Source organism: Toxoplasma gondii, chromosome II (assembly GCF_000006565.2).
Source record: "Toxoplasma gondii ME49 chromosome II, whole genome shotgun sequence".
Classification (NCBI taxonomy): domain Eukaryota; phylum Apicomplexa; class Conoidasida; order Eucoccidiorida; family Sarcocystidae; genus Toxoplasma; species Toxoplasma gondii.
Window position 1 is genome coordinate 2,050,141 of NC_031469.1, and position 27,395 is coordinate 2,077,535.

The 27,395-nt window shown below is 53.5% G+C and overlaps 2 protein-coding genes across 2 annotated transcripts; both read right to left on the bottom strand.

Moving 5' to 3' along the window:
* Window positions 1–3,343: 3,343 nt before the first annotated feature.
* On the bottom strand, window positions 3,344–10,339 carry TGME49_297830 (hypothetical protein). The gene is made up of 4 exons (XM_002371162.2): window positions 6,300–10,339; window positions 5,268–5,489; window positions 4,367–4,691; window positions 3,344–4,225 (listed from the first exon to the last, which is right to left on the bottom strand). Exons 1-4 carry the CDS (start codon window positions 9,537–9,539, stop codon window positions 4,119–4,121), a joined length of 3,894 nt encoding a protein of 1,297 aa, XP_002371203.1. The 5' UTR covers window positions 9,540–10,339; the 3' UTR covers window positions 3,344–4,118.
* Window positions 10,340–12,131: 1,792 nt separating this feature from the next.
* TGME49_297840 (DNA primase, large subunit) lies at window positions 12,132–25,721 on the bottom strand. The gene is made up of 17 exons (XM_002371163.2): window positions 24,350–25,721; window positions 22,487–22,766; window positions 21,883–21,953; window positions 21,457–21,557; window positions 20,986–21,102; window positions 20,298–20,355; window positions 20,034–20,091; window positions 19,503–19,557; window positions 18,623–18,686; window positions 17,684–17,751; window positions 16,995–17,047; window positions 16,700–16,754; window positions 15,910–15,986; window positions 15,112–15,214; window positions 14,188–14,278; window positions 13,376–13,471; window positions 12,132–12,846 (listed from the first exon to the last, which is right to left on the bottom strand). Exons 1-17 carry the CDS (start codon window positions 24,615–24,617, stop codon window positions 12,707–12,709), a joined length of 1,755 nt encoding a protein of 584 aa, XP_002371204.1. The 5' UTR covers window positions 24,618–25,721; the 3' UTR covers window positions 12,132–12,706.
* Between the last annotated feature and the right edge of the window lie 1,674 nt (window positions 25,722–27,395).

A 27,395-nucleotide genomic window follows, 5' to 3' on the forward strand; every position in this document is an offset into this window, starting at 1 on the left:
CACCCTCTCCTTCGGTAGAAAACGCCCACCTGCGCAACGGTCACCATTTGCAGAACCCCCGCAGCGTCTACGCGTACGCACAGAAAAACTGTTTTTCTAATCTTGTCACCCAGTAGCATCACACGTCCATAAAAACCCATCTTATAGCTGAAGCCTTCGCCGACAGCAAAAGACACGCCCAGCGCCAGCGACCTCCGATAACGTCGACTCTCCAGCACTTTTCCAGTTCATGAGATGGTGCCATTTCTTTCAGAGATCGGGGACAAGGGTACCGCACAGAAGGTAAATGAGAATTGGGCCTCAGAATAGAAGGCAAACCACCAAGAAAAAGTTCCTTTGTCCGTGCCACGGGCTGACACTCCAGTTTTGTGGAGGTAGGCCGAGACATGAATAAAGAGGGAAGCAAGAAAGTAACTGTGTGCCGCAGTTAAGCCTTTCTTGTGAATTAGCGGTCCCTATTCATTCGACGTGACAGGAGGCATCGCTACAACCAGTCTTCTTCAACGATCACTGCTTCCTCAAATGGAGACGATAGAGGGCACACAGGACGAGATCGCCAAAGGTTTCAGGACTCTGCAGCGTATCAATACCCGTTTCCGCAAAGCTCGGGTGCGTTTGTATAATAAGGAAGCATCTCTGCTGCTGGCCACTGCAGGAGCAGGCAAGTTCGTCGGTGACCTGGAGGCTGGACGGAGGGAGCGAGAGTTCCTGAGTTGCACTGCCTCTGCAAAAACGACCAATCCGCGAAAAATCCATGCCCCATCACAATCTCGAAGAACTCTTGCAAGTGGCGGCAAGCGAGGACGCGTCCGCCCTCCTGTGCCAAGCTCCAACCTTCAACAATTTTTAGTGGGAAACAAACAGGGCAGGGCTGCGAGTGCTAAGCAACAGTCGCCGGGAAGTCGGGACCTGGGAGAGTTTGTAGCTGTGACGAAAAACACGGGTTTTCCTCTCTCTCCTTCCCAGTCTCATCCACCGACCTCTGCAGCAGAGATACCGTTTTCCAGGGGACACAGCAAGTGTATGCTCAACGTACGGACGCAGCCCCGAGCCAGGAAGCAACGTGTCGGGCTCTCTGATGGCGGGGAACGGTCATCTTTTGGAGGGAAAACGCTGAACACGACAGCTACTGCAACCTTCACATGCCCAGGACCGCAACAAGACATCCCTCCATGCATACTTGACCTCTTCGAAACTCATGAAACGGCCATCAGGCGAACAGTCTTCTTGAACAAAGAATCAGAAGAGTTTTTCAAATCCCCCGGATGGATTGTGCAGGAATCGAGACAGCAGCAACTTGCAGGTTTGTGGAGCACGCAGAAACTATCCATCCCGTCACGGTCGCCGACGCGAATCATCACGGGGCAGGACCTCTCGCCTGCCACCAGTATTGACAGTTCTTTCCAAACGCGAGCGTTGCCACAAAAAGTACCTACATCACCCATCGCTGAAACGGTAGACCATCGCAGCGACCACCAAGAAGGTCATTCTGGTGCGAATCTCGCACCGAAGCCGGCAGATGGGGCACCAAAAAAGCCAGCTTTGGCCCCCGACGGAGCTACATCTTCTTACTTTGTCTCGAGCACGACCAATTCGGAAAAACTTGCGAAAACATCCGTTTTACAATCGAGCACTGGGCGGCAGTCAGATCGGCTTCCTTCCAGAGCGCCGGAAAGGGTCGAGGGGGGTTGGAACCAGCTGTTACGGGAGATTCCCGACAGGTTTCCAACGCCGAATCGCGCAGGACGAACAGGCAGCAGTTCACAGGTCCGTCTCATGTACATTGACGATCGAGGCTGTCCAAGGCTCGCGTGCAGAAATCACTGCATGCACGCTCCAGATGAAGGCGCTCCTCAGCCAGCGTGTGGCCGGCGTACCCGGTCTGACACCCAGCTGGAAGGGTTGAAGAGGGCGAGTGACAAAACCAGGTCGCCCCCTGGTAACAGCGGTTCTCAAACACATTCGCCGCTTGACAAGACTGACAAAGGCGGTACTGATGATGTGCCGCAAGGACGGGGCAGGGAGACACAGAGCGCTACCGTTGGTGGTGCGGCTTCAGAGAAACGTGCTCGAGGGAGGGTTGCCAGTCTACCCCATTTTCCTGGACATCTGTGTGGTGAAGGCATAGTAGCTTCTTCAGCCAGCCGAATTAGAAAGTATGGAACAGATCGTCGAGGCACACAACAGTCACCAGCAGGTTGCCTTGCCTGCGCACTGTCAAGAAAACACACCTGTGTAGCTGAAGGGCAGCTTCGGCCGAGTCAAACAGCCTCATTGACAAATAGTTATCCACCCTCCAGGGAGGACAGCTGCTCTGCAGGGAAACGAGTGCCACGAGAACCACGTTCAGACGGACCTGATCCATTCGTACATGCTGAAACAAGTCCGAGTCACTTGCCTCCTTGGGGAATCACAGACAAACACTCACGTCCCATAGCGGCTTTTTCTAGACAGTCGTATCGCCACAGAGCGAACGTAGAGTCTCGTCGGGGCAAAGGTAATGTAGAAAGTTTCGCATTTTACGAACAAGTTCTAGACCAATCCTTTCGACGATCCACGCATGCGGACATTTAGGGAGCCTGCTGAGGACTCCGCAAGCGTTTCGGTATATATTTCAACACGTTCTTCTGCTTTGCCGTCGTTCAGCGTCTGCTGTTCTTTACCTACACACCTGCTGTCAACTGTATGATAACCGATCGGGGATTGAAGACCGTCCCGCGATCCTTTGCCTCTATATCGCTAAAACTCGACTACAACCAACATCCCCAGCTACCATGTTTGCACCTGATTCCCTGTAGCTTTCTGAAAGCATCAGTGAACGCTTTTTTCATAAGAGGCGAAACTTCTTTTTCGAGGACGGGCTGCCGTGAATATCCGAAATGCTGTCACTACTCTGTGTAAAACCGCGAGAGGCTTGCTCAAAATAAGCGATACCAGCATCATTAAATGAACTAGAACAAAATCACAAACGGTGGAAATAAGCCAGTAAGTTGTAAGTTGCCAGATCGGTCTGTGCCGGAAGGGTATATACCTGAAACGTTCACGCACTTGGTCTTCATTTGTTCTAGAGTTCGCTTCTTGTTTAGCGAGTTAACAGAGGCTCAAGAGTGAGCCGTGCCGCTCTTCCTCACATCTGCGTTTCTCCTTTCCTCCAACTGCGGAATGGCACTGCGTCGTATTTGCAAAAAGATGGAATCCAACCGCTGCACACCGCCATGCGCTTCTGGTTCACCCAAGACGCTCGAGGGCCTCCCCTTTTACCGAAAATTTTCACATGACGGAGAAACGGAATTCCGAGCCGACAGTCACTTCTTGTATGAGTACACTCTAATCGTCGATGCGTCCCGTTCGCATATCCGAGGTGCATAACTGAAAGGTTGCCGTTCGACAGTGTCCACCTCGAAATCCGATGTATTCGCACCAAGGAAAACCCTGATTTCCCCTGTCAGTATTCCTAGCTCAGGACGCAAGCTCACGGACAGCTGCCAGCAAGTCCGACAGGCATCTGCCTTCTAAAGCACCTACTCCATTTCCCAGGTAGTTTTCTAGATCTATCTGTGGCCACGCATTTTCTCCTCTGTATACAAAGAGACAAACGCGCTCTCACATGTCAGACCTTCTGCAGGCGTTCTGAGCTACAGACGTGCATGGCAAAAGCGTGCTCGTCCACCGGCGCATAGATACGAGCGAAGTGATACATGGTTTGCCGGGATTAACGGAGTTCGCGGTGCTCATTTTTCTTTCCGTTCAACCCGAGCGTAAACTCGATGCGGGAGAACACAGCCAGAGCAAACATGTGCATGAGTCTGCCACTTCAAAAGAAAAACTTTTGCCGGCCGGCAGCCTCCAGAAACAACTCCTTGTTAGAAGCAGAGTCCGCACAGCAAACTGTACCCCGAAACAGACAGGAAGAAGAGACAATAATACTGGACGAGAGAGAAAGAATGGAGAAGCGACTGAGAGAACGATGAGAAGAAGACACAAAACGACTGAACCCCTAGACAGCACAGAGCACACACGCACAACCTGAGGAAGTTGACGACGACAGCAGGCCTTGTGTGTGTGTGTGGGGTCCGCGGGCGTCGCGTGTCACCTTTTCGAGACCGCATCTTCGAGGGCTAGAGAGAAACCTTCTGCATGAGCGACTCCAGAGTTGCTTGGCGTTCGTGAAGCATAGACAGTTGCTTTCCGCCGGCCTCGACGACTCTCAGCAGTCTGGTTGCCACTGAAAAAACAAGGGCCAGAAAAAGGGAGCTTTGGGGACGGGAATTACACACGAATGCCCAGAATCACTGAAAACAACCGTTCTGTTCATCTACGGAACCAAACATGCTGCCTTGTCCCTAGTCTGTTCTTTGGGTCTCACCTTTTTGCTCTTCGTCCTCCACCTCGCTCTCTCCTTCATCGGGAAAAACACCTCTCAGCTTTTCGACCCTCTCTCCCTTGGCCGCCGCCCGGCAGCCGGCGCCTCCGTAAACAAGGCCTTCCTCTGAGCTCCTCGTCACGTCTGCCTCGTCCTCGCGACCGCACTGGGATCCACTGAGACGCGAGCGCTCAAGCAGAGCAGCCGGCAGCCTGGAGATGTCTCTCTCCAGCTTTGTCCAGGCCTCTTCAAGCTCTCGGAGCCGCAGCGACTCATCTCGCTCTCGAAGGAGTCTCCCCGCTTCTACGCAGAGACTCTCCAAGATGGCCTGACCAGAAGAAGAGGGGTACAGGGAGAAGAAAAGGTGAGGCAAGGAGACGAAAACCAGCACTCCCGCCTGTATTACGCGGGCCAGTGGGGTGGGGGTGGACAGCCCTCATACGGCGAAACGAAGGCTCAATCGAGACGCAGGAATTCGCTTTGGTTTACACAGAAGTACCCTTCAATCCGACAAGAAAGAAGACTGCGAGCGGGAAAGCAGGAACTCTGGACACGGAGAGGAGACGAAACACGGCCGACACATGACGAAACACAAATATCCATTTACAAACCAATGTTCAACAGATTTCCTTTCAACACCGCACAAACAGGATATGTCCGTTGGTCTTCTTTACTTCTGCTGATTTCTCCTTATCTCCACGTTGGTGTTCCTCCACGAATGATTCCTTTTCTCTCCACTTTTCTGCCTCCGAATCTCTTCCGCAGCTCTCTGCGTTCTGTTGCTTCCCGTGTATTTCTCCTCCTGTCTACCTCGAGTAGTCATGAGCCAGGTGGTCGATTCTCTGAAGTCGCATTCCTCTGCCCAATTCTTTCCCTCTCTGGAGCGCGGTTTCTCCTCCCTCACCATGTTTTTTTTCACTTTTTCGAGGCGCCGTTCATCCTCCTTCTGGCGCAGCACCTGACACTCGTGCGTCGCCCACATTTCCTTCACTTGCGTCTCCAGAGTTTCTGTACACCGCGCGAGGTTCGCCGTCGTCGAAGACCGCAGGCGTCGCTCTGAGTGCCTCAATGACTGCAGCAAATTCTCGTCTGCGAACTGGAGCGTCGACACCAGAGAGCTGGCGAACTGCGAGAGACAACAGAGACACAAGTCAGCGTCGGTCGCAGGACCCGCGGCAACAGAACTACGGATCTACAGCTTTTGCGTGTCTCTGCGGAATCCGAGTTATCCTGTGCCTTTCAGAAATATGGACCAAGACAGAGTGGTATTTGGGATAGAGAGACAGAGCAGGTCTCCGGCATGTGAAGAGAGAAATGAAGCTGCAGTGGACGGGAGGAAGAAACGAGAAAGAAAACGAAAAGAGGAAAAACCGAAAGAGGAAGCTCACTCAAAGACACACGAAACTCGTTCCACTCCTGGCTCAACACAAGAGCCCCCACTGTTTTCACAGAAAAACCCACAGACATCGACACTTCACGAAATCTCCTCCCTTCGCATATATAATTTTGTAACGCCTCTTTCTCTTTCGGTGTTAGCAAAATCGCCAATCAGGAAAAGCGTAGCCTCTCTCGTCGTCAAAACACATTTTCCTCTGTTATTCTTGACAAAGTGTGAATTCCTATGCTTGTATAAACTACCTTTTTCTAAGAAATAGGGGGGCTGCGAGATGGACTCCTCATTTGCTTCTTCAAAACGTTTTCGTTTTCTCCCGAAACCAATTCCTGTTCTGGTAGTGGGGTTTCGAGAGCAGCCAGTGTATTTTTTACACGCTTTTTCGAGAGTATACATATATATATATATATATATATATATATATAACCACGAGTCGAACTCCCGGTTTAGCTCCTGAGCGTCTTTGTGTCCAAATCCAATTTCTGTTGCGTTGGCAGTCCCTCAAACTTTCTGCGTCTTCACCCTGTCGCCCCGTGCACCGACCTCAGCTGCGGCTGCAGTCGCTTGCCGCATGTCCGTAGTCCTTCCACTCGCGGAAGCCTTTTTCGCGGCACTCGCAGCGAAACGAATCTTCTCTCGTACTTGCTCCACATGCGTGTGGTGTTGCCTGAGCATATGGGCGGCCTCCTCCAGCTGATGCTTCGCGCCGCTTCTCTTGGGCAGAGCAAAGGAGACAGTCCCTCCGCAGCCCGTCGGCTCCGGCGCGCTCGCGACGTCCGCGGCGCCGTCTCCCCATCCAAACAGTAGCGGAGACACGTCCAGGGAAAACACAGAGAGAGAAGAATCCGAGAGACAAGACCCCACAAGCGCGAGATGAGAGGAGGCCTCAACAGGCGCGAGTTCGCTGCCTCGGCTCCGACGTCGCAGCGACAGAGAGCACAGCAGAGGGCGCTCGAGAGCCTCGCCAGCTTCTCCTCCATCGCCCCGCCACGACCCTTCCGCCTTCCTCCCCGCGAGCACCGCGTGCAGCGACAGACACGGCCGACTCCTGTAGCGCGAGTTCCTTGCGTCTTCTCCAGGCGAAGACGCGGACCCCGCGCTCGAAGCCGACAGGTAGTGACACTCGACGAGAGACACCCGACAGGCGTCGAAGACGAAAGCCGCAGGCACTGCAGACGCAGTCAGCGAAGGCGGCAAAGCCAACAGACTCAGACGCCCACACACGGACCCCACAAAACTCTCACTGAGACCCTCTGTACAGACAAGAGAAGAAGAGGAGAGAGAAGAGGAAGGTGAAGACGCGGAGGAACGAGGGTCTTTGGAATTCGTGCGTGGGCGACAGAAGTATGTTTTTTGGAGGAGGAAGAACTGGAGTGGTTTCGCTGTTTCAGCAGCTTGCTGCGTTCCACTGTGTCCCGAGCTCCTCCCTTCTTGCTTCAACCCCTGGTCTTCCTCGCTCTGCTCTCCAGAGCACGCCACGTGCATGCGAGGCGCGATCTCTTCTGCAGATGCCCAAACACTAAGGGCGCCTGTCACCGTCGCTGTCAGCAGCATCGTCAGGGGATTCGTCGCGAAGAGCTGCACTGCACAAAGCCGACCTTCACCTTCGTCCTCGTTCTCCTCTGATCCTCCTCTTCGTTCCTCGACCAAACCTCTCAGTTCTTTCTTCTCATCTCGTTTCTCCTCACCCTTGTTCTCTCCGTTCCTCAGTGCGACCCACTGAGGGACGGGGACGCGTCTCGCGGGTCTCGCGTTCTGCTCCTTGCTGACCGCGTCGCTGGACTGTCGCTCCCGAGACTCGAGACCTGCTGACACAGGAGATGACGCGGCTGCGCTCAACTCCTCGCAGAGGACGCGCTCGGCTTCCCGCTGAATGAGCCAGGCGCGCGTGTGGGGTTCGAGCACACACGTGTCTCCAGCGTCGTCTCGCCCCCCATCTTCATCATCTCTCTGATCTGCAGGCCCAGAGGCGCCGCAGCGGCGCTCGAGGAGACGCGCCTGCGTCGTCGCCTCCCGCAGGGCGAGGGCGAGGGGCGCGGGAAGTGTCGGCACCCGGCGCGGGAGGAAGGGACAGAAGCAGAGACACCCCGGCGCATCTGTGGCACCCTCCAGGGACACCGGAAAGAGGAGGAAGACAGAGAGCGCCGGCCACAGCTCGAGGGCCTCGGAAGAACAGCCCAGCGCGAAGTTCACAGGCAGAACTCGAGGCCGTTGCTCCTCTCCCCCGGTCTGGCCCCGGGAGAGCTGCGGAGCAGGAGACAGCTCAGACGAAGTGTCTCCAGAGATACCATCGGGGAAAAAGGGGACACTGATCTCCGTCTCCGGCTGCTCGGTGCTCACAGCCACGTCGAACAGCCTCAGGATTGCTCGCTTGTCTTCGCCGGCTTCCCCGCGAGCCTCACAAGACTGCACGCCGTCTGTGTGGGGCACAGCGACCTCCTCATGACTGAGAAGCACCAGAGCTGTCTCCGAAAACGGGTGGAAGCAACATGCGACCATGGTCCTGCGGGGCGAAGGCCCCTGTGTGGAGTCGTCGGCGCCCGGAAGCTCCAGATTCCGCTGCAACTCGTCGAGGAGAAGAAGTCCGCGGACTTGAACCACCGCCTCGCCCTCCAGTTCCTCTTCCTCCTCTTCCCAGTCCTCGTCTCGGAGCCAACGCAGAGCGGGCCGAGAGATCTCCGCTGTCCCCGCCCCACACCTGTCTCCTCCCGCCTGTTCCTTCAGCCCGAGTGGAGGCGTGAGGGTGGCGACGCAGCAGGCGGAATCGGAGAGGAGCGCGAGGACGGAACCGGAGGTGTTGCAGCAGATGAACGAGAAGGGACTCTGCGTTTCGACGTCGTAGCCAAGAACGCTCACCAGGGCGGTGTACGAACACGCTACCGCGCTCTCGCTTCTGGGTTCAGAACCCCCGCAGGCGTCGCGAGTGCCGGAGCTCTCTTCCGCGGGCTGTGGAGAAACTCGAATGGCCACGACGCTGCTCGGCGCGCGCGCAGGCACAGACGAACTCCACTGCCTGACGATGGTGAAGGAGAAACCTGAAGGCGCTGGAATGCCGTCTCCTCGCGACGCGTCCGGGCCGCAGGAGGCGCAGCTCAGTTGCACTGGCAGCAGGCTTCGAGAGGCGCCCTGTGCCGAGCCGCTTCGCCGTTCCAGATCTCTGCCTCTGTGTTTGAGGATGTTTCTCGACACCCGGTCGCGGATGTCGGCGTGAGAAAGCGCAGAGGTCGGGAAGCCTGAGGCAGAGGCGGCGCGTGTGTTGTCGGGTCTTCTGGGGGGGTCTCTGTCTTGTTCTGCGGCGTCTCTCGCCTCGAAGAAGGAGTCAATGCGCTCCAGGATCGGCGAGGCTGCATCGTCAGTCACCCAGAAAAGAGAAGAAAACGGAACGGGAGAGGTCGGCCGAGCGGTGGGCTTGACTCGCGCTCGCGCGGTCGTCTGCCTTGAATCCGATAGAGCAGAGGCAGCAGAAGACGACGGGACCGAGAACGGAGAACGCTGGTCTCCCGGAGACCTGGGGAACTGCGCGTGACTCACACTCGACGAGGGCGAAGAAGACAAAACCAAGCCAGAAGAAGGAGAGGAAAAAGCAAAAGAGGTGGACGAAGAGGATGGAGCGGAGGGAGGAAAGAGAGAAGATCCACGAACAGAGGAGAGAGAAGACGAAGACAAGAGAGAAGGGATGGAGAGCTTGACTTTCTCCTCGTCGGTAGGAGAGAGGACCGATGAACTGGAGAAGAGAGACTGCGACGGCGGCGCAGAAGTGGAAATGCCGAAGAAGCCTGACATTTTTGCGACACTGTGAGGCAGCGAAAAAGTCAAGGGAACTAGCAAGAGTGACTAAACTCGGTAGACAACGGAAGACACGATTCAAGAGGAGTGAATGCTTGAAGAGACGAAAGCGCTTAATCTCCGGGCATATCGTCGGGGTTCGGCGTCTCACTCGCTGACAGGGGAAACAGGAGAAGCGAGGTGTACATACACCCGAAGTGCCCCCGGTCTGGTGCTCGGCAGAGCAGCGCGACGGCCTGTGTCCGCCGTTCGAGAAGCTGCGCGGAAATCCAAAGATGGCCGAACGCCGGAGAGATAAAAAAATGGAGATTTCCGACAGAGAACGTGTGGAAAGAAATATCTGGAAAGGAGCGGGTGCCGTTCGAAGAGGCTGAGAAACGCGTGCTGCCGTTACGCGCCAGAAAACGCGGAAAACAGAGGGGGACGAAAGGGAAAACGCCACAAAGAAAGCAACAGAAAGCCGACCGAAAATACCAGACAAGAAACGTACGGCTCTTTCTGCTTGCTAACTTCTACCTCGGGAAAAAAAGCGGAAAAGAGGCGGAGCAAGATCTTTCAACTCAGCGCTTGCGCGTACACAAAGTGGGCAGGATATGCACAAGGAAACGCAGCATGCAGAGAAAGGACCGGGGAAAAGGGCAAAGGCACCGAGGTTCCACAAAGAACTCCTTTTCGTCTCGCGAAACGCATTCAAAGTCGCAATTGAGAGAGGGGTCCGCGAGACACCGCGTTAAGACAAAGGTATCTCGATGGGCGGGCACCCAGATTCGAGTGTCCGAGAAAACTGCAGTTTCTCGCTGGGCGTAACACAAAGAGATGCCTGCGTGTGCAAATTTCGGCTTGCATTTCCGCATATTTTTCGCGGCTGTGGTGAAAGCGAGCCCGCCCCCCTCTCGCATTTTTCCACCACTGCATGCGCGGCGTAAAAAACCTTTGCCGCCTACAGACGGAAACTAGCCTAGGACAAAGCACACTGGGTCCATATAGATCTGAAGCAGGATGGTGTATATTTCCGCAGTTCACGTGGGGAATCCCAGAGGAAGCGCACAAATCCTCGGGTCTCGCATCCTCAAGCAAAAGGTTGCTACAGCCACATTCGTACTACGTTGACATTCGGTCTGCCAACCGCTCTGCAAGCGTCCACAGTGCGAATTCCTGGGCACTGAACCTCACAGGCCAACCTTGTATCATTTGCCTCTGTTGATTGGAACTCGGTTAGAAATTCACCAGGCCATCTAGAGTCGCGCTCGATTTTGCAGCAGGAACGGACGCAGAAGGATCTCCCAGCTCGCTCTGTGCACGAGACTGTCGTCTTCTAACACCCGCGGAACCCGAAACCAGACAGAACCTCGAAATCCGCGCCTACAAAATATCGAGACGAACGCGTGGGAACACTTGAGGCAGTGTCGCGTGGACCCAGCTCGACTCTCGGCTTTCTGCGTTCCGAGGAAGGCAAGGCTGCCTTACAACAAGGGCCTCCTCAACGGAAACGAAACCAGGTTGCTTCTCGGAGAGAAACGCCGAACACGCGGTTGCTTCGCGAGAAATCAGAAAGGGCAGCCGGGCCCACGCCGCTCGGTCTCGACAACGAGGGTTTCCGGCGTGCCAAAGGAACACTCGCTGGAACGTGAATGCACAGGAACTGCCGAAAAGACTAGAGCGGGAGGTGGCAAGCTGCCACGGTGTCGCCTGAAGAAATCCGAAAAACCTGACAGCGCGGAGCCGGCGCTGAAAGTCACAAAAGGAAACTGCGTCCCCGTAGCGTCTGTGCATAAAACACAGAAAACCCGCACGCACCCACAAAAACACACACACTGGAGGAAGAAGCAGTCTTTCAGACCGCGGAAGACGGTGAGGAAAACGACTTCGCTCTGAAAGTCGAGTGAAGTCGCTGGACTGCGAGGAACCTTTCCGAGTGTGGTTTCAGGACGTTCCTTCAGGGGCGTCTCCCCAGTTTCCTAAACCTACAGTGGGTAGAAACACGAAGAGAGACAGAGCGGAGCGGGAGAGCCCACAAGCCGCGAAAAACTTCAAAGGCGATGGAAAAGCCTCTCAACGAATTCCCACCGGCCTAGTTTCACTGAACACCAGACGTGGCGTAACGCTGATGCTTGGGGCATGCCTCGCTCAGAGAGACGCGAGGAAACTTTTCCATGTGTCGTTTGCCCACGACTTTCCACTTTCTCCTGCCACTGCGAGTCGTCGGGTCGCACACACCGACCTCCTCTCTGAAATGAAGCAGAACTTTCTCCTCTGGCTCTCCACGCCCTTCTAGGGACCATGTGGCTACACCGAGAAAGAGTCCAGGGGGGGTTTGCCCTAGGCACTCTTCAGTGGGGAATGGTGTACAGCAGTCATGAAGACCTTGGTTGTTGGCATCGCATAAATGGCGTCCTATTCAGTGTCCTAGATGCTAAATTGCAGAATTCGTCAAAATATCCGTGTCTGTTTATCATAGCTGGAATCCGAGTCCGGATTCCAGGTGCTTAAATATCAGAAATCGGAAGGACCTTCGTTGTCGAAAATAGCCGTTCCGCTTTCGACTGCGGGGTTACGAGAGCAAGTTTCGACTTTAAAAAAGTTAAATACCTGGCGGCAATCGCGTTCTGTCGTCGTGAACAAGAAAAATTTGCACGACGCACCCCTACAGGAAACTCGGTGGGCATTTGGCGAATTGAAACTTCATTTCTTACTTGCAGACTTTCTCCCCTCTACATCTGCACTTGCGAAACTCATGTCTCTTCCACAGACCCAATCAAGAAAGCGACAGCCCCGTTTCTTGAAAAAAAATCGACGAGCTGCTCTGCATCCCCCCTTTCCCTCACCTTTTTCACCCTTCTCCCGAAGTTTCTCTGTTTCGGAACTCTCTTCTCGCCTTCAGAAGCCCCACAGATCGACATGGTCTCCAGACAGACCCCTCTTAGCTGAGACGATCTTTGTACGCGCCGAGAAGAGCTCCAGATCTCATCCCCGCGTTTTTCGATCTACGTCAGAAGCGCCTTGTGCAGATGCATCCACGTCCGACTGCAGCCTCCATACGCACCCGCATTTTCGTTCTGGCCCCAGAGACCTTTCGCTCTTTCTCAGTTTTCCCTGCTCGTGAGGAGCAACGACAAACGCCACATGCACGCGACTTGGAGACGAACGCCCCAGTCTTTCTTTTCTCATGCAAGATTCGCATCTTCTTCTTTCACTTTCTCGCTGTTCGCCTCGGCGGGAGAGACCGCAGAGGGACCCGCCTGCCGTCGCGCGTAGCGTCGACTCGCCTCGTAAAAGTGGTTTGGATGATTTCCTACGCCTTCACCTGCAGACAGCAAATTGAATCGATGGAAGGTGAAACGACATATGCGTGCTCACGAGGCGAAACAGCGGCCATTCTAAGGCTAAAGAGGTTGAGGGTCCAGGCCAGCGCGAAGTTGACCCTCAGATTCCGCGCAGAAACGTCGCGCCAGCAAGGAGAGACGACCATAGTGAAGAGTCTGTGTGCAGCTTATCGCCAAACCTTTTCAGCAGAGTGTCGCCGAGGGCGATCTGCAGCAGTTCTTGTGCGCTCTTCAACATCGCAGCTATCTTTGCTGAAATCCCTTCCCTCACAACCACGGGGACACAACTGTTTCTCAGGTCCTTCAGTCGTGATAAGCCTCCCTTCTCCAAAACCGCATTAGGTCTTCGGGTCACTTGGAGACTCCTCCGTATCTTGTTCGTTCTTCAGCATGCGATGGAGACCACCAATACCCTTGGTGTGCACCTCGCCCATTCAAATGCCAGCGAGGGATGACACCTTGTGAATCAGACAAAGAGACAAGAAGTCGTATCAGAGTCTCGCCTCTTACCTTCGCTTCCAGGGTGCGTTTGCATGAAGAATTCGCGACAGGCCAGCTGATATTCGTTGGTGTCTTTGTACTTCAAGACCGGCAGCAGTTGATTGACTGCGAGAGAAGAAAAAAGGCGACAAGCAATTCTCCATGTAAAAAGCCGTTTGGAAACGCATGCATGCAGGCTTCAGCCATCAGGAAACCCACAGAAAAGGCATCTTTGTCGACACCTCTTTGGACCCCCGAATCTCTGGATCCAAAGCGGACAGAAAACTCGCGAGACAACCTCTCCTGTTGCCGGCTGTCGGAACCCACAGGTTTCTATGTACGGCTTTCAGTGAAGGAGATCTGCAGCGAAGATCGAACTCCCCTGGGAAGCAATTCTCCGCGTTTTCTGTTTCTTGCACCTTGTCTCTGCTTCAGAAGGCTGTGCCTCGCTTGCGCCCACGACAGTTCTTTTCCTTTTCCAAATCTGCCCAGAAAAAGAGATCGACTTGGAAAAAGATTGCAGTTGTTTCATCTCCGTTAGAGTGCCGGGATTTGTGTTTGCTGCGTAGTTCTACACCACAAAAAGTACAACCGGCAAGTCGCCTTTTCGCGGTCGCCACCTTCGACTCTCTCCTCCGGACGCATGTGCACTTCGCTGTCTCCTTTGGGAGGGTGACGAAACGAAGACATCTGCTTCTCTCAGCGCAGTTCTCGTCATCATCCGAGCCTGCCAAGTGACCTTCGGGGCTGCTTCTCGCGAACCCGGAATGAATTCAAAACACCAAGAGGCCCAAAGAGTCCAGTGCCCTGGGTCTCGCCACTTCGTGCACGGGTGTCCTTACAGCTGAGGCCGAACTCGGTGAGCAGCTTCTGCAGTTGCGGCTTGTCAAAGTGCTTGAAGGGACATCCGTGGAAGTCGCCGACGCCCGGCGTCTGCGAAAAAGAAATGCCGCAACGCCCAAAGAGTCTGAACTCCCCTGAAAAATCTAGTTTTTCCCCTGGAATCCTGGACAACAAACGATACTGAAGACGCTTTTCAGCCGCAGCAACGTCAAGACACTTCGAACACTGGAACAGTGAAGAACCACGTGAAAGAGAGAACTGAAGAATCGCGGAGGGACGGCGGGAGAGAGAGAGAAAACGAGACTAAGAGTCGAGAAGAAACGAGAGTGTGGGGAAGGAGAGGGCAACTCCACGAGAAAGCTCCTCTAGGCTTGAACCGGTCAAGAAAAAACAAAGGGTCGGGAAAAGTCTCCAAACACGAGAAGAGCTCCGAACAGAACACAAAAGGAGGAAATGGAAGAAATCTTGCACCAAGCCCCAGCGAAGCCACAGACGCTGAAACACAGGTTAAATAAAGTAAAAAAAGACATTACAGGCAGTTCCTCAACAGCAGTGATGCACTGATCACGCATTGGGATGTATATATATCTATATATATAATATGCATATATGAATATGATGTCGACTTAACGATGTACATTTTTATATATATATATATATTTCGGCATAGACAGTCTGCATATAAATCTGTCTATCTCTATACCACCTGTGAATCAATATATATATAAATATAAATATGTACATCCAACTTTGTATATCTATATCTATCTCGAAATAGTTAGATCAAGAGATGTCCCTTTGACGAAGTCAGCGGACGTGAAAGTTCCTGGATCCTCAACACTGTTACGTCTCTGTATCAGATACCGCACCTCGAGAGAATTTTCAAGGATAAACAGACAGAAGACTTTCCCCCTGGGCATTACCTGAAGCATGCCTCCTCCAGAAATGATTTTTGAGCAGCTGAGAGGCGGATAGTCTGCCCGCTTTCCTTCCTGGCCGTAGATGTGCCGTAGGGTGTAAGAGTGTCTGAAAGCAGCGAATCGAATTTGCGACAGCAGCGAAGCGGACGTTCCCCAGATTTGTCAACGCGCCCTCTGACGACGCTTGAACCCTCTTCAGCACAGCCCCTGCGGCAGCTGTCGATGCGAATTCCAAAGGTGGCGAGAGAAATCCGACAAAACAAGTGACAGCCTTTTCTCTCCTTTTGCCCCTTCACTGTCGACACCGATCTCTGCTTTCTCCCGCTAGGTGATGGAATCGAAACGGGGCGTTTCAATTGACAGAACAACAGACAAGAATGGGAACAAGGACGGAAGTGTCTCTCCGCGTTCTCCGCCTATCTGAAGCACTGCGAAAAGACTCTGAAACACGAGAACAAAACGCAAGCCATCCCGAGAACGAGAGAAGGAAAAGAAAGAGAACGCGCGAGAGGGAGACTCTGAGGAGACAGGAGAAGACGCTAAAGTGGACATGAGTAGCTACAGCTCGAAGAGTCTTTTCTCCGATTCAGATCCTGGTGGAGTCAGAAGTCTTTCTAGCGTCCTAACTACACCGAGAAATCCCCGTTTTCCATGAATTACGACGGACGCTGCATTTGCGAGAAAAGTCATTAACATCGTCTTTCAAGTGTTCTGAGACCGAGAGAACGTGGAAGAAACGGGGCGCATGCGTAAGATCAGAAAAAAGCGAAAGAGAGATGCGCTGGCTGTTTAGGTCCTCACTCTCGGTCGAACTTCTGGGCGTCCTGCCACAGCGCTCGGTTGAACTGGAGATTCTCTTCCAACTTCATCCCTGCGCCCTGCACAGACACACGCGCGACGCGAAACGCGAACACAAAACTGTGCAGAAATAACAAGCCATGTAATCCTAAAAAAGAGGTAAGTACAAAGGAAGATGTAGTTATAAAAAATGAAAAAAGTGCAACTGTAGGAAACGGTGAAATTGTATAAAAAAGTGTAAACACCTGCGCTTCCCTGGCAGAAAACACGGAAGTTACAAGTTGCGGCTTTGGGCTACGGACTCGTTGATTGGCAGACGCGCCAGGACACCAGATCGCAAAAACTGCGGGAACGAAAGCTGAGAACTCTTCGTCTTGCATTCCGATGCACAAAAGAGCCTTTTCTCGAGGGAGAAAAGCTGTAGAAAACGGAGACGAAGAAGGGACCTACAACAGTTGTGTTGTCCACACCCTCGAGGTGTTAAACGCAGAGCGAAAAAACACAAAATATAAACAGAGATACGCGCGTGAATTTGCAGACCTGCAGACACTCATCTACACACATATACGCACATATATATACAAATATACGGAGAGGAGCAGTTTTTTTCGAGCTTCGTTCCGCGGCAACGGAAGCATCAGATCGATGGAGACGTGCCAGCTGTACAGACACCCCAGGGGCGAGAGATGTTCCTCTGTGCATTGCGAGATTTTCTTGCGGAGAAGACGCGAACCCGCGAGACCAAGACCATCTGTGAACGTGGAGCAGAGGCGACAACTTTTCAGGAACGTACTTTGAAGAAAAGCCACAGTTGAAGTCTGCCAGAGTGACGCATGTGGTGGTCGCGCCTGCATGCACCGAAGACACCCCGCAGAAAGGAACCTGGGTGGAAGCAGAACGAAGCGAATCCGGCTCTCAGCCTGTCTCTGGCGCCAAGACTCGCGCTTCGAAAGCTTTCTTGGTAGCCTCGATTCCAAGCGTCAAGTCTTCAGATCCACTTTCCACCTTGCAGGGTCTCTTGACGCTGCGAAACTGTCGATCTCTCTAATATGGCAGAGGCAGCCGGCGTCTTGACGCCTCTTACGCACATGTAGGCCCCAAAGAGGCGACGCATGCACGGCGGGAAGGAACTGCGCCAGACCTGAAGAGCGCCGCAAAAAGCCACGGAGTAAAAGAGCAGGCAGACAGTTGTTGAAAAGACTCCTCCAGTGAAAGAGGCGCTGCATGCGCTCCAGAGAACTCACAAACGTTTTCCGAAATGCCTCCGCAGTCAATCGCTTCTCAACAACATCTCAAATCCACCTTCACGTTCATTCTGTCGCATACTCCATACAGATATACATGCACTTCCAGAGGCAGATGATAGAGTGTTTGCATGCGTAGCTGGTGGATCAGGGAACAAGGTGTTTGTGTGATACGGACAGACCTTTATATCCACCGAGTGATCTGTACTCCTAACATCTGCATCTGCATTTCTATCTCTGACGCTTATTCTCTCCTTATGTACACAAACCACTGCATGCGTCTGAGTGTATCGACCTACGGATCTCCACCTTTCTGTGTGCCAACATCGACTAGTCTACTGCTCTGTACACCTTCTTGTGTACGCGTCTTCTCTGCATCTCTGTCTGTTTACAAGCCGCATCTTTGCTGTCCTCATCTGTGCCTTTTTTTGCACCTTTTTGTGTCTGTCTATCTAGAGGTCGAGACACGAACATTCAAACAGGCGTGAGAAGTGGAAAAGCGAGTAAAAGTCCTTTGCTTTCTTCGTGCTCACGTCTTTGACGTTTTGTGGAGTGAGACGATCTTCAGCAGTCTCCACGGCGTCCTTGCGAAAGTCCTTTCCTGCATGCAACGGCCAGAAGAAACGAACGATGGAGACGATGGAGACGATGGAGACGAAACGGGAAGGAACGCCGTCGTGTCTGACGCTGGCGCTCGTTCATTCATAGATCGACAGCAGACTTCCACAGCCTCGCGAAATCCAAAGCAAACGCCCTTCGGTTGAACTGTTGCGTGTTTCCTTTGCAAAATCAGAGCAATGGACTAAATACCCAGCGCCATGTGCTCTCAGCATCTCTCGGAATCATCGTTAAGAAACTGTGCATGCAACACAGATAAGGAAACAGCAGGAGCTACACTCCTTGGTACACACCACAGAAATGGGATCTTGCTTCCCCGATCTTTTTTGCATCCAGCAGTCGGAAAACGCGCCCTCTCGGGCCTTTGAGAAGAAACACACCCACGGCAATGCGCATGCATATGCATGACGAAAACAAGCGGCTGGGACGAGAGCGGGCGCTGTGAGGAGAAACGTCATGTCGGACAGAGCGGACTGTTGCGGTCATGAGAAGAGAGGAAAAAGGAGGGAAAAAGACAAGGTGAAGAGCGTCGAACCTGACACGAATCGAGTTCGAAACTACAGAGCTGTGCCTATTCGATGTCATCGTTATCGCAGGATTCAAGAGTCTGTAGCCCACACTGTTCTTCGGAGAGAATATGAGTTTCGACACGGCCGTGAAAATCGAAGAAAGGCGGGACTCCAAAGCACCCCTATGGCCATGAACGATCAATCGCATTGGGGGATCGGAAACGCGACAGTGTTTCGGGCGCTTGTTTGCTTCAAGGAAACGCAGAGAACCGTTCTTCCTTGCCGTTTCCGCAGTTTGCCTCTGGAAGGTCACGAAAAAAGTCTGCAAACCCCCGCAAGACTCACCAATGTACACTGTCGGAATGGCCATCAGCAGCTCGCCAATTCGTGCGTCTCCGAAAACGTTTGTCTGCGGAGAGAAAAAACGAGAGAGAGACGCACATGTGAAGCTTCAAGCCGAAAGGATGCTCTGAAGAGAGCAACACAGAGACGGTGGGCGTACAACGGAAGAACGGCTCTTCGTCTTCCGGATCACACAGGGAGAACTCCTTTTCCGCCGTGAAAACGGGGATCTCTCGTCAGTTTTCATCCTCCGTTTCATTGACGAGGCTCATCGCGAGGCGTCGCACCCTGCCTGCAGGGGGCGGAACTGGCCAGCTCGCCGCTCGTTTTCGAAGCCCCTCGACACAAAAACGAAACTCTCAATACACAGTTCCTCACAGACAACATTTCCATTGGTATCTCTCTTTACATCGAGACACGGCGCATGCGGATTCACACTCGACTCTGTGCAGCGCGTCTCCCCCGCGTATTTCTTTCCACCGCTTGGACAACGCATGCAGGTGCAAACATGCACGCTTGTTCATCCAGTGCCGAAGAGGCGCCCGGCCCTGTCTCTGCAGTTCTCGCAGGTGCAGTCGCACGCAGTATCCGAGGGCGGTTAAATCTCTTCTTCCTCGGCTTATGCAAGACAGACAGGCCCGACGTTTCCAGAGACTGCTCTCGCGCTCCTCCCGCGTCCTTTTCCTCCCGCGTCCTTTTCCTCCCGCGTCCTTTTCGTCGCGAGCTCTTGTGACTTTGGCACTGGAACTGAAAAGGGAACTCAGTTATTTGCCTAGATCCGAAGCACAGACACACAAGCACAAACACACACACACACACACAGAGATCCCCCCGGCGTTCACGCCAGGCGCTTTCGCGAAAGGCGAAAAAGTAAAAGACCCACCTGAAGGGTACTCTGTCGAGAGTCGAGGAGCGAAAAGCATTCCGACAGCACCGATCTGAAGACAAAAGGAAAAAGACATCGCATAAACCATTCACGGACTGGCCCGAAAGACCCACACCACTGAAGAACATACTCCCAGTTCTTCGGGGTTCTCGCCTGACTTTGTCTGTCTCTCTGTGCGACCAGGAAGTTATCGAGTGCCCCAGGGAATCTCGCTCGCTGAACTGTAAACTCGGATGCGCGCATGCGAAGGCGAGGAGTTTCCAACCGCGCAACCTCTCTGCTCGTGTCTCACTTCGCAGCCAAGGAGACACAGTCTCTACGCGAGTTGCGAGGCCAAAGGGGAAGAAGAAAAAGAGACGAAGACGGCAGAGAAGAAGAACAGAAAGACGAGGAAAAAGACCAAAGGGAAGAAGACGACAAGGGAGAAGAGAAAAAGACGGAAAAAGAGACGCCGAAGAAGGAGAAGACGAAGAGATGGGAGAGCCGGACACGAGAGCAGGAGCAGGCCATAGGATTTCCGCGACCTACTTGAACTTGCCGAGCAGAACTTGGTCCATGTCTGTGAAAGGGACGTAGGCGATAAAGCCTGCGAGGTCGCGAGAAAACGTTGAACGACAGAACGGAACAACGCGTGTGTAGGGGAGACAGTGAGGTCACTCGAAGCCAAAAGAAACTGCTTCGGCATCAAAGGGACCCGCCTTGACTGCTCTCTGCCGCATTCGCCGATTCGGAAAGTCGCACTAATCTACAAAGTGTGGCAAGAAGTGGAGTCGGAAAGAGCGCTGGACTTACGGTGGATGTACACCCGGCGTCGGGCAACCAGAGACGCCGCATCGGGGTAAAAGGGAACCTGCACAGAGTCACAGAGTGTTTGCAGAGATCCAGAAAAACGCGTTTCCCCGTGACCACCCAGAACGGCAGTTCTTCCTCCTAGAGTTGCTGCAAACGACATTCGCTGCAGCGCTGCACCCGACGTTTCCCAGCAACGCGCGTCGAGGAGAAGCGACTGGTCACGCTTCCCCCAGCCTACGCGACCCAAACGGCGCCAATGCACACAGAAAAAAGACTCCGCTCAAAGTCCTGTCTTAAACATGCTTCTGACCACATTCGCATCTAAGTAACAGTTTTCGCTCGCTAATACCAGTAACGACAGCACACACAAACATACATATACACATATATATATATATATAAATATATATATGTATATATGTATATATGTATATATCTAGCACATAATATATATCTCTCTGTATAGCACATATACATATAGGGGCTGTCCGGTGAGTGTTTGGTGGCGCGGACAACTGAAGAACTGCATCGGAGGCTCGCGAGTTGCACGAGAGAGTCTCCGTTTCCCTCGGGGGCGTCCTGAAGCCCCAGGAGGCTGGACGTGAGGGGAAAAAAGCAAACGCCCCACACAGAGAGCAGGTCGGCGAGGACACTGGAGAAAACGTTGAAAGTAGAAGACAAAGCTCACAAGAAAGAGACGGAGTTCCTGATAAGAGTACGCCGCAGACGCGTCGGCGCCGCGGAACTCCGTGGCGCGCTGCCAGAGAGCCATCGCGGGGGAGTCTGGACGTTGCGGGCGAGTGACCTGCAGAGCACCGAAAAAGGAGAGAAAAGTGAAACTCCAAAAGGCCCCGGAACGTACGAGCGCCTCAAAAGCGGCAGGACAAGACAGCACAGCGTGAGAGAAGAGGAGCTCGTGAAGACGAAACGCCATGACAGAGAGGCGAGAGAGAAGCGAAGGTGCAGAGTTTCACACCTGACGCTAACTGACTGAGCAAAGGAGTACTACACGGGTGCACCGTGAAAAATCGCTGTGTTTTGTGCCGAAAGAGAGATGAGAGGGGAGGCGGAGAGAAACGAAAAAGGACGGAAAAGGCAGCAGCAGGACTCGCAGATGGAAGAAGAAAAGTCCGCTTCAGTTGCTTGAGAAAGAACTTACAAAGTCGTAGTCGAGACCCTCTCGTCGAAGGAACTCGTCAAACGGCTGGTCTCGCTCGAAGCCTGTTCCAGGTGAGTCGCCTCGAAACTTCATCAGCTCCTCTGTAAAATTGGAGCACGCAGAAAATTCAGAGGAAGCCACTGTCGCGCGCGCTAACCTTCAAACCAGACGGCGCGCACAGTCGAACCGTGAACGGCTTGAACGCAGCACAAGACCGACGCGTAAAGCCGCACAAAACGCATGAAGAGCACGAAAAACATGCGAGATCCCTGGAAGATGGCGAACCCCCCCCCCTCCCCGCCGCAGTGGTGGAAGGAACCCAGAGAGGGAGAAACCGCAGGAAACCGTGGTCGCGTCATGGAGCGCGCATCTGCGCATGCAGTTGAGGAACCACTTGCCCTGGCGAAAAACGCCTTTGACACGTACCGAGGCGATAAAGGAAGAGACGGGCTTCCTGTCGAACAAACCACTGTTGTCTCTCTTTGTCTGTGCTGAAGCTGTAGGGCCCCAGAGCACACAGACGCAACAGTATCGAACTGCATAACTGCAAAGGCTGAATAGCGGGAGAGGCGGGAAAAACGAGATGGAAAATGCATGCTAAAGTGTAGAACGGGGTGTTCATCGAATTCAAAGGACATGTTTGCAACTGCGCATCAACGCATCTATCGATGAAGTCTATCGACCACTGGCACCGAAATCTCGACGGATTCGGAGACCCACACGCACCCCAAACAGCGCGAGAGAAGACGGCCATCACGCGTCTCCAGCCTTCGCGCCTAGCTTGCCTTCCTCTTGGAGAAACGTCATACACCCGGATCTGTCGTAACTCCTCAGCGGGGATAGGCCAGGGACTCCAGGAAATCCTAATCCCTCATAGACCGAGAATCCTGCTGAACGCGTGACTCCAGTAAACCCTGAGCCTTCAAAACTCCCGAGAAGCCCAAAGTGTAGAGTCGAGTTCTGGCCCTAGAGAGAGGCCTTTTCGACTTTTGCCCCGGTGCCTCTGCAAACCTGAGAAGCGGAGACCTACGCAAGGCGCAGAGCGAAGTGCGAGATGGCGTCGCGCATTGCCACCGCCTGCGTGAGCTCGGGAGAAGGCGCAGGAGCTGCTCCTCCGACCGGTCGAGCCAGCATCAGTCCCGCCTCTTCAAGAAGCTGCTTCAACTCGGCCTCTGCTGTGGGAGCTCTGAGGCTGCCAGGCGCTGCGCATGCAGCAGGAGTTGTGTTCGGCTTCCTTGCCCCCATTTCTCGAAGAACCGCAGGACTCAAAGATGTCTCGGCGCCGAACTTCTCGTGGAGAAAGTTCAGGACTGAAGGCAACGCAGTGAGCAGTCACACGAAAGCGGGAAGGACAGGTGAATGGCGCTGAGGAGTCCAGAACCTCTAGGCGCAGAACGGTTTAGAACGCCTCGGGCCGAGCCGCAAGCAAAGCGACAGACGCGCACCGACGCGGAGGAGAGGACTGCGGAACCGCGGGACAGAGAAAGACAACACGAGAGAGAAAAGCGGAAAAGAGAACAGATAGGAAAGGAGAGAAAGGAGAGAAAGCCAGGGCGAGCGAATGAAAACGAGAAACAGAAACCCTGCGAGCACCAAATGAGATGCCCGGCCCAAAGGGCGCTCACTTCCAAAAGGACTGAAAACTGGAGTGCCAGCGAGATGCGCTGACCGCAGGCAATGAATGGAAAGTGCGATGACCGGTGCAGGCAAGGGAGACACAAAAAATCACAAGGCATTTATGGCAGGAGAGGGGGACACAAAAACGCATGCACCAGGAAAGGCGAGCCTCGAGGAGTCACACGTGGACAAGCGGAAGCAAAGATGCAGGCGTCGTGTAGGCAAACGTAATCCCACTCGTAATCTGCATTCCCCGAGCAAGCTCATAGATACTCCTGTCTGACAGAGGACGACTTCCCAGTACGATTAAACGCATCCTACTGGCACCTGAGTAGTCGTTTCCCCTCGCTAAAAAGAGACAACTCGTTGTCGCTGCTTTGCAGCGCCTCGGCCAGAGACAGCATGCGTCAAAACATGCGTGCAGGAAGACAGCACTGAGCACAGGCTAGTCCGGTGCATGCGCCATGGAAATGGATCATTTTTTCGAAAAGCACAGGCGGCTCTGCGGTCGCCCAAAAGCGAGAAACGGAAGAACGAAATATCGACGTTCGCGCGGCCGCGCCACTTCGCAGAGAGACCAAACTGACGGGTGAAACTTTTGCACGGCATGCAGCTGAGTCTTCTCTGCCTTGTGACTTCAACTACGTTTCGTTACGGATCTTCCACCGGCCAGGTCTCTCTTTCTGAAGCTGCATCGCGAAGACGAAACCATGAAATTTAAACTCAGCACCTAGGAGGACGCCTCCGAGGAGACTTCGAGTGATGCAAAGACAGGAACGCGTACACGAGCTGCCAAAGCAGAGACAGGGGACCAACTAGAGAAGAAAAAGCGGCTGTCGCAGTCTGTTAAGCCGGCACCGTTGTCTTCCGACGACTGCAGGCCGGGAGGCCGCACCTCGCCACAGAACCGCAGGCACGAGAGGGAAGAGCTGTGGGCCACAAGCAGTCGCGGAGACAAACCAGGACCTTCCGCCCGTTCTCAGCGAGGGAAGATATCGACCAAGCGGTCGACAAAGCTCGAGGTGGAGTCAGGGGACAGGTGATTCTGTGAGTACAGTTGGTGGTCTTCAAATGCTCGCTGGACCCCACAGTACTCAGTGCACTTAACCTGGTGGCTACGAAAGGCACAGTGGAGCGCATGCTCTTTCCGCTATTCGTTGAACGGGTTTACCACGGGAAAGGAGAGCAACATACCACGTTCTTTGCCGGAAGGCATTTACAGCGGGGTCTTTCTACTCCAAAGAGAGTGCTACTCGTTTCTTCCTGGTGTACGTACCGCGGAGGCGTTGCACCGCGACCTCTTCCAAGGCCTTCACGGGAATCGTTGAAAGATGCGGAAGATGTTGATAGAGAGAAATGGGGTGGGGAAAGCGCCCCAGGAGGTCGTACATGTACGGACTTCCTCCGATGCCGAGAAAGCTGTCCACGAGTGCGCTGTGAGGTCCGTACTCGCGTCTTCGTTCCTCCTCCATCGAGAACGCAGACATCTGGCCATGGCCGCCAAAGACCCCTGCGTCCGAGGGCGACCGAGAGAATCGCGGCATCGTAGAGAGACCGTGCAGAAAAGGCTGGAGAGACCCTCGACGTAGACAGCGGGTCTTTGACGGTATTTAAGTGAGCAGGTGAGAGGCAGGCGAAAAGAAAGCAGAGCAAAGGGGAAATGCGGGAGGAACTGCGACGTGAAGGCGAGCTACAGACTCCCGCAAGCAAATTGCCAAACGTCCGCCGACTTCCCCTGTCCATACATGCACACCATAAAACAATATTGAAAGAGACATGCATATGCGTATAAACATGTATGTATGTATATTTGAGAGTGAATTTCAGAGTCGTTAGTTGCCTGGACCATCGCCGAATTGAGAAGTGCAGAACCTGAGAGCCGGCGTTCTCTCAGTGGAAGACTCTGGGAAATGTGTCAGAAGAAGATTCCCGTACGGAAACAACACCTCGCAGACGGAGAGGAGACATGCGTTTGAGGCGATAAGCCGAAGGACAAAAGAAACGAGAGAAAAACTCCCTGACGGAAACTCGAAGGCAGCGCTCACAGTCTGGAAGGCGAGCCCACCGAAAGAAATCAACACTGGAAGAGAAAGAGAGAAAGAAGGAAGAAGTGAGAGGGGCCAGAGATGTCTCGTGTGCAGAATTGCAGGGGGTTGGAGAAAAAGAGGCGCGTACGCGAGTGGCCTGGAAATTGGCGAAAAGGGGGAGACGCGATTGAAGATTATAGATCTCAGAAGCACGTCTCTGAAGCTCAACGACTAAACGGCGAGGCGAAAGACAGTCATCCTCCCCTCCAGGGTGGCCGCAGACTTTCCCCTGGCTTTACCGTTGTTTCCGCTCCTCTGCTTCCTCTGTTGACTTCACCCGCTGCCACCGACGCAACCAGAAAAATTAGCGTTCTGGCTCCGAGGTTTGCTCTCCTTGTTTCCTGTTTTTTTGTGAAGAAAAACAGGGTGCAAGTTTCGATGGCCGAGTCATCCCTACTATGTGCATGCAAGACACGGGAGTGGTCCGTCTGCAGCACTGGCTGGCCACGTGGGCGGAATTCCTGCGGTCGAGGACAAAAAGGGGGATTCCTGCTTTGTCAGAACAAGACGACAAAGCTCTGCCTCTACGCAGGCATTGACATTGACAAGAAAACACAAGAGAGACTTGTTTTTGACCGGTGAAGCCGTGCGCCCGGCGCATGCACACCCCCCAACTGGGAAACGCGGACACACACGGCAGCCAGCGTAGTCGGGAGACGGCGTTTTTCATGAATGTTGTGCAGGTACTTGGGTACGACAGTCCTTGCTGATTGTCTTTGGGATGGAAAAGGTCAAATCCGTTGTTTCTCGAGTGTCGGTGAGGTGAACAGGAGAACAGAGAGCCGTGCGAAGGGACGCCAAAGAAAACGAATCCCCTGGAGTGTGGGTGGCGGCAGCCGCAGGCCACGTCGCATGCAAAGTAAATGCAAGTGTGTTCTGCCGTTTTTTTGTTGAAGGTCTATCCTACGCCGCACCCACAGACGTCCGCAATCGAGTCATCGTTTGTGTACAGAGCACGGGGCAGCCAAGCACACCACCTGCTCCTCCTAGGGGAAGGCGGTGTCATCAAAGTAAAACACGAATAGACTGCGTTCGGTATTACCCACAGCTGAATGTCGCTCTAATGCCACACATAGACTGCCTGGAGAATTTCGGCTATGGCCTGGGCGTAAAAGGTGGATTGTTGTTACTACGCGGAGAAGCTACCATTAGGAAGACTTGGGTCACACTGCCGAGTTGCGGGATGCCATTATGTGTGCTGCACTGATTCGGCTACGATTGGCTGAGACACCCTTCGAATCTCAAAACTCCATGCTGTTCTCGGACCTATCAAAGGCGAGACAAAATGTGAAAACTTTTAGAGAATCGTTCGAGTGTTACATTAGATGCGCGGTATTCCCCAACTAGCAGAGGACCAAATATAGTATTGGAGCAAGGAGGCTTGCAATCACTGTAGCACCCCAAAAACTCATTTGTTTCCTCCGCCGGAAAATGGAAGACCAGAACTTGCTGTGGTCCCTGTGCGTTTGTGGACTAGATTGTGTGTCAGGAATTCCAAGGATGAAACGGAGTCAGGTGTGTACGAGCATTTTATCAGTGTAGACAGCGTCGCACAGATTCGTGCGGTGAAAGTCACGATTCTCTAGTATAGAGAAGCAGGTAACGCAACTCCACAGAATGTTTGGACGTCAGAGTGAGATGCCTATATCTCGCTTGTTAGGAGAAACTGCACCTCGACTAACGGTGCACAAGAGAGCAGCGTTCCAAAGTAAGGAAATGTAAAAAACGTCCAATTGATAAGGCCTTAGCAAGTCAGGCAGCACGTGCGTCTAGTTGCGGCAAGCAATTTGGAGCTACACCGTAGAGGTCACCACACGCCTGTACTCGTTTGCATCATGCATGTTTGCGTACAACCCCTCCGCGATCTTATCAACGTCTGATTCCCACCTCAGTCTGCAGAGGAGGGTGACAGGGAAAAGGCGACCGCCACAAGAGAAATAATACTCTTCAGAATGTCAGGCTTCTCAGCTCGCCCCTGTTGACGACGCGTCTTTCACCGAAGAAGGCAGTGTTCGACTTACGTGCAGTACGGCTGCGGAATTGACAAGCGGGGAGACGCCGCTCGTGAGTGCCGCTGGCCTCAGCTCTTCCAAAGCAGGTAAAGCCGGGTGTCAGAGGTCACGGGAACAAAAAAGAAGATGTCTTCATCCACTCGGTCTTCGTTAGTGTTGTGTTCAGAGAAACAGTGTGAATGTATTGACCACCACTGCCCGTAGTGTCATACATTCTCTTTCC